The sequence below is a fragment of the Dioscorea cayenensis genome, chromosome 18 (assembly GCF_009730915.1).
Source record: "Dioscorea cayenensis subsp. rotundata cultivar TDr96_F1 chromosome 18, TDr96_F1_v2_PseudoChromosome.rev07_lg8_w22 25.fasta, whole genome shotgun sequence".
Lineage (NCBI taxonomy): Eukaryota > Viridiplantae > Streptophyta > Magnoliopsida > Dioscoreales > Dioscoreaceae > Dioscorea > Dioscorea cayenensis.
The window spans coordinates 18,249,055-18,256,156 of record NC_052488.1 but is presented as its reverse complement, the minus strand read 5'-3'; the positions used below and the strand labels follow the sequence as shown (position 1 = coordinate 18,256,156).

Genomic DNA, 7,102 nt, shown 5'->3' with positions numbered 1-7,102 from the left:
CCAGCATGATCGAGAGCTTCGTATATGTCCTCCAATTATAAAGCTAAAGACCAAGATGCCTAAAACTTTGCTGGATATATATATATATATATATATAATCATTGGGCACTGGGACCACCCATACACAACCACCGCTCACATCTCTCATAAATGTGCCTTAAGCCGAGAATCGAACTCTCACCACACCATGAAGAGCTTTATCGGTGACCCATATACCAATAGAGCATTTGATCATTGGCTAATGTGCCATTAATGTTAGCTATAATAAAAAGACTTACATTGCTGTCCTATGAGACTAAAACATCCTAATTTATAAGTGAATAATTGGAGTGTACCCATTTCACAATACTGTTTATTATCTCTTGAGATATATTATATTACTTTGCAATTACCATATACTAACTATACATTAATTCCAATTGGGTGAAGTACACATTGCATTATCTAAAGGAAAACTTTTAATTTTTTGAAAAAAAATTTATTATATATATATATATATATTGTGGTTAACTATACTAATCTGCATTTATTGTTTGCCAATATTTTCTATGATGCCCATGAAAAATCAACCATAAAATTAAATTAAGATAATTTTAGAAATAGTTAATATAACATGTAAAAATTGGGAAAAGGTCTACATATATATTATCCTTGTGTTTGTGGAACCTATCTTCATTAAATGACGAAAATATCCTCACTGTTGAATAAATTATAATTTTATTTAATTTTAGAATCCAAAATTAAACATTTACTCTAATAAATTTTTCATTACGTTTTCTTTTTGTTTTTTTAACAATTGGTGACAAGCGCACTCCACTTAAAGGTTTGTCAAATGATAACTAAATATAAAAATGTATCAATTACAATGACTTATCAACCTCTTAGAGATTTATTAACTTGGTCGAATTCTACATGAGATAATAAAAATTTACCACATTTTCACTCAAAAAATTTGGACGAACTATACTAAACTAACAAGTTCTCTTGTCACATAACTCCAGAGATAAGAGATACAACTCATCTCACATGACAGCCACCATAAACCTATTTAAATAGTACCATAAATATGGTATGAGCTAAGAAAACAATAGATAAATAATAATGTAATACATTTACAATTGTGCCCTTGTCCATGCACTACCCAAAAGACAATCTATTGCACTAAGCAATGATGGTCTTTATTCAACTTCTTTTCCTTTATATTTACAAACATATATATATATATATATATATATATATACTTATTTAAAATTTGAGTTTTTTTTAATAAATATAAATACTTATATATCAAATGTTATAATTTAATAATAAAAAAAGTAAAAATACTCCAATATCATTTATATATAATCACTAAATATATATATATATTTTTAGAAAAATGTAGTAACATAATAATTATACGTCTAAAAAAACCATAAATTTATTTTAATAATTTTTTTACTATTATAATTGTGTGATCCCTTACCGGGGCAAAAATCTTATAAATGCATTATCAATTTGAACACATTTAAGACTTTTCTTAGTCTCAAACTCCGAGTCAGCGATCCATCACCGAGTTAGGCACAATGGAATCGGATACGAATGGCTTCTTTGGTCTCAACAAGCTCTCAGATTCAAACCCTCCAATTCTCTCCGCCCATAGCCCACCATCTTCGTCTCGTTCTCGGATTCCCTCTTCGAGGTTAATCTTCTTCTCCAACGCCGATGCCTTCGGCGAGCTCACGGCCGATCAGTTCAATGCTCTCGTCTGCCGATTCCTTCGGGAAAAAGGTCTGTCTTTGATAATTTGATTTCTTGGGAACTTGTTGATGTTCTTATCGATAATTTTTAGTTTTTCTTGAGATGTTAGTATGGTTTCGGTTTATTCTTGCTTTTCTTGATTTTTGATACTGAATTTGGTTTCTAGAGCTTGGATTCCTTGTGTAACTGGGTCTTGAATGGTAAATTTGAAGTTTTTTTTGGCATTTCTCTGTTTTTTTATTTCATGTATGCATGCATGGATAAATTGTGTGTTCTTCTTTGGTTTGATCTGTTTTCCCAAGGTGGATATCCGATATCCTCAGTGAGCCCACTTCTTCTTTGGTTTGATCTGTTTTCTGGATCTTGGGCGATGATTTGAGATTCTATGGTTTGGATTGTCATCAGATATGTACTTGGATTCTTGTGCGTTTCTGGATTTTGGCTGGTGAATTAGAAGTTTGTAGGGTTTTCTCTGTTTATTTCTTCTTCTTTGATGCACAAGAGTTTCTCTTCTATGAATGTTTGACTATTTGTGTATTTTCTAGAACTTGGATGATGAATTGAGTTTCTAACACTTGGATTCGTTGTGTGTTACTGGATTTTCACTGGTGAATTTGAAGTTTGTAGGGTTTTCTCTGTGTGTTCTTCTGTGGTTTGGATTATTATCTGATGTATAGATCCATTGCTTGTGTGTTTCTAGATATATATTGGTTGATGAATTGAGTTTCTAGGGTTTCTTCTATTTGTTTCTCCATGTAAGATGTGAATGAGAAGTTTGCAGATTTTTTCTGTTTTATTGTTCTTTGGTTTGCTATCTTTCTTTGTGCCCTATGGTTCAGGTATGGATTGGTGACAAAAAAGAACATAGTTTTTGGGTTCTTGGCGTAATGGGCTTTATTTATATTGGAAATGAATAAGATTTTCTTTTGAGATCTGTGTATGGGTTACTTGTGTTTCTTGGATTTTAGATGATGAATTTGGAATTCTTGGTTGTGCAGGTTTCAAGCGCACTGCTGCTGAATTTAAAAATGAGGCGGAGATTGAGAATATTTCTATTGATGAAAATACAATAAACAAGGCCCCTCTTCCATCATTGGTGCCTAAAGGTCTTCGATATACAAAACTGAAGGCAAATATGCACTATGTGGGTGCTTTTTTAACCTTAGACCTTATAAGTTTGAAGTTGTCTAAAATGCTAAAACAGTATCTATGTTTTTCATATTTGATTTTTTCTTCAATTTTCTTTATATGGCCAGACTGATGCTGGTCTTCTTATTTCGCCCGATTGCCTTGAACCTCTGGATATTATCACAAGCTGTGTGCATGACTTGTCAAAAATCATAAAAGACAGGAAGGGAAAAGCCATTGAGTATGATGTATCTAACCAAGAGCAGCAAGACAACAGACAGGAAAGAAATATTGATGTTCATGGAGGTAAAGTTATATTCCTTTTCTTCTTCATTCTGTCTTTGTTAACCTTTATTTTGTTTAGGATTATCTGAGCAAAGCCAAAATCCTACTCTTTGACTGCCGAGGGTTTCCATGTCTTATTTAAGTTGAGAACCTTTCTTGGTGAATTTATTTTGAAATCAATCTGACCCACAAAATTTAATCTCCTTTGCAGATTACTTTTTTTTCCCCTGATCTTAAGACAATTTGGTCAAGATGCCACCTTTTTAATGTTTCTGTTCTTTCTTAGATTTCCGTACACATTCGAATGTTGTACCATCAATAATCTTGATCAAGATGTACAATCACCAATTTGCGTTGTGCACCTTATGTTGAATAAAATATCATCAACTTTTCTACTTTTAATAGGATCTCGATTAATGGCCTGCACCCCTAGTTTGCCACCAGTGACTCGTCAAGTTTCTGACCCAGATGTATTTCTTTTGAAAGGAAATAGTTCAGAGGTTTGATCAGTGAATTTTCCATACAATTCCTAACAAAAAATTAGATGGTTACTCTAACTTTGCTCAAAGAACTTTATTATGTTTTTGTTTCATGATCTAGATTTCTGCCTGTGCTTGGAGTCCAACAGATGCTCTTCTGACAGTTGGGTGAGTATAGTTTCCTCTCAATTTGCTCAGCTTAGTTGGAACTTTTACAAAGATTTGAGTTTTTATCTTAAATTGGCTCCTTGAATTAGTTCAAACTCCTTGTACCAGTGTACTTTATCATATTAACATGCCGCACAACATTTTTATTTGCTATTTCTTTCAATTCCACTAGCAGATTTGTGAAATTTATATCAATGAATGGCTTCCCCTAACCTAGCACTTCATTGGCAATGCTATAGATGACTGGACTTATGACATTCCCCATGCTTTTCAGCAAGTTGGCCAATTGATTCCATTCTTTTGAATTATTTTACATTCATTGAGATTAAAATTGTTTGAACTTGTAGCAAATTTATCATTTGAATGAGAAACTTTCTCATCTTGGTGCAAGCAACCCAACTCACTGACTTTATATTGTCTACAAACTTTCTTCTTCCTGATGTGCAGTCATCATTAGTGCATCCGGATTATTTAAACATTTGTTGATTTAATTTCTTTAATGTGACAACATGGAGAACCAGAATCAATTTAGTTTTGAATATGCGACAAGTTAGAATGCTAACTTTTAAACTTCATATTTTATTATCCAGGATCAGTTCATCAAATGTCTGAGATGCTGTTTAGGCATGGCATCTCCCATAATTCAAATTCTAGAATAAGTGGAATTATGTCCTACTTTGCCCATTGAGGTTGACACATTTTTACAGAAGATCCTTATGTTAGTATATTGTTTAGTGTACCTAATTCAAAGGCTGATATGAAGGTAGATTACTGACACAAAATCTTTTCAATTTTCCTCTGTCTTAATGATGAAAAATATAAGTGCTTGCAATCATCGCAATGTTGTTTTGGCATCTCACATGGTTCATCTCCAGAACAAGTTAATTTATGAGCCACATAAGTCCATTAATGCCTTGATGATCGTCTATTTTTATAAAGGTTTCCTGTCACCTATAAAGTTAATGGTCACTTCTCCTAAGAAAGTCTATGGTACGATTATTTTCAATTTTTACTTAAAGTTTTTTATTATTTCCAAATTTATTCAATTCAATTTTTTCTTGTGTATTCTCTCATTTTTGCACGCTTGAGTTTCAAAATCAAAGCACACAAGATTTCGGTGTGCTAGAATTTATATATATGTTTTCTTAATAATTATCATTTGAGTAAGTCTATGATTTAACCTAAATAAAGTTTGTTTTTGATCGTATGGTTTGTAGGATTAAACATTTAGTTTTAAATCGGCAGGTTTTCATATTCAACAGCTCTGATATGGAAAATTGCAGATGACCTCTCCAGTGTTTGTGGTTTAGGACAAAAGATGTATTTTCTTATTCATGCCGATGCACAAACCAATGAGCTAAATTTGCCTGTCAGCACACTTGCTTGGAATGTGAGTTTCACTCTATCTTTCCATTGGTTCCCCTGTTCTTGCTATGTTAATACATGTTCTGAAATTTTCTCGTAGAATCATGTAATTCATTTCCATCTTTTGAGCAAAGAATATATAATTTTTTCCAATAATCTTGAATGTAAATGGTTGTACTGAATCCATTCGCGTGGATATGAATTCTTAACTCACAGCTGTGATTTGTTAATTTACAATAAGCTACTGTACCTTTACAAGTATTTTTCATACAGGGAGAAGGGAAGCTACTTGCAACAGGATCATTAAGTGCACTGGCTTGTATCTGGAGTAAGAATGGTTAGTCAACTCCTATTTATTTTTGTCTGAATAAATTTTATGAATTGAATATGAAGATGTGTTTGGAGTTTGAGTTATTGTAAACTTAATAGAATGGTTTTATTTATTTTTCTGTTCAATTAAAGTTAGATATTTGTGATCTTGATTTGAAGATGTACTTAGAATTTGAAGCATTGTAGCATCCTTAAAATAGTTTGAATATGAAGATGTTACATGTACTTAAAACACTTTCATGTACTTAGAATTGAAGATGTTACATGCTACAATCCATAAAATAGAATTTGAAACATTATAGCATCCATAAAATATTGAAGCACTCTCTTTAACGGCATCTATTATAGCAAAAAGGTTTGTAGTAGTTCCTGGATATGGATACGGAACTAAGGGAGTATATGAATGTGTTTTTGTAATTTACTAGATGGAGTTACTTCAGGAGAAAATACATACATAGCCACATCAATATGAACCGGCATTGAATAGCATACTGTAAATTTGTCTGTTTGGATAATGAAAATGCATGAATGTGTGCCTAAGCCTGCAATTAAATTTCTTCTTTTTTAAGTTTAAGCAATATTTGTCTTCACAGGTGCCGTTCATGGCAACATTTTTATCTGTTCTAGTGGACAAGGTGAAGGGAGTTCATCTGTTGGATGTGGTAGCGCTGCTGGAGCTGCAGTTGCAGCAGGAGGTGGAGCAGGAGCTGCAGTTGCAGCAGGAGGTGCAGGTGGTGGCGTCAGGGAAGGAGGTGGAGGTGGAGGAGGAGGAGGAGGAGGAGGAGGAGGCGGCGGTGGGGGAGGTGAAGGAGGAGGAGCTCTGGTCCGACGGCCATGTGGAGCATGCAGGCAACTTAGGAGGAAATGTACAGAAGAAACCTGCAAATTAGCTCCTTACTTCAGTTCTGAAGATGGACAGGCAAATTTTGTTTTAATTAACCGAATATTTGGCAAAGAAAAACTTGTGAAATTGCTTGAAAGAATATTACCTGAGCAGCACGCAATTGCGGTGAATTCAATGCTATTCGAGTTGAGGATACGTGATCGCGATCCAGTTTATGGATGTGCTGGTGTAATCAGAAATCTCCAAGACCAGGTAGGCGTTGCGGAAGAGAAGAATAGAAAGCTGATGGCACATGTTGAGCAGCTTGAGAACCAACAACAGTCTGCAGCTCAATAGATTTACCAAATTAGTACAATGTAAAAGACTTTGGCATTTTGAAAAGGATTGTATATAGATAACTGTACAGAACAGCTTAAATACTTTCAAAATATCTTGAATGCCACTCTCATTTTTCTTATATTTTTAGTCCATCAGTTTTGCTGACGTCCAAGTCAGCGATGATATCCTTAGTACTGCCCATTCCATTATTATTTTCAGATTTTAAATGTATCTTCAATGTAATTATTAGAGTTTAGATTGGTTAATGGGCCATATTGGGTCCATACTATAAAATCTTAATATTTTTCTATATATACCCTTGTACTTTTTTTTAATTGATATATAAATTGTTTTTCCTATTTCACATGATACCAGAACACTGGGTTAAACCCTAGCCGCCACCGCCGCCACTCCAAACCCTAGCCTTCAATTTGCCGCCGCTCAT

The 7,102-nt window shown here is 33.7% G+C and overlaps 1 protein-coding gene across 1 annotated transcript; it reads left to right on the top strand.

Moving 5' to 3' along the window:
• The first annotated feature begins 1,557 nt into the window (after nt 1–1,557).
• Nucleotides 1,558–6,675, top strand: LOC120282871. The gene is made up of 8 exons (XM_039289705.1): nt 1,558–1,770; nt 2,739–2,884; nt 2,997–3,174; nt 3,559–3,653; nt 3,754–3,800; nt 5,046–5,190; nt 5,439–5,502; nt 6,089–6,675. The coding sequence occupies exons 1-8, from the start codon at nt 1,566–1,568 to the stop codon at nt 6,673–6,675; spliced, it is 1,467 nt and encodes a 488-aa protein (XP_039145639.1). The 5' UTR covers nt 1,558–1,565.
• Nucleotides 6,676–7,102: the final 427 nt, after the last annotated feature.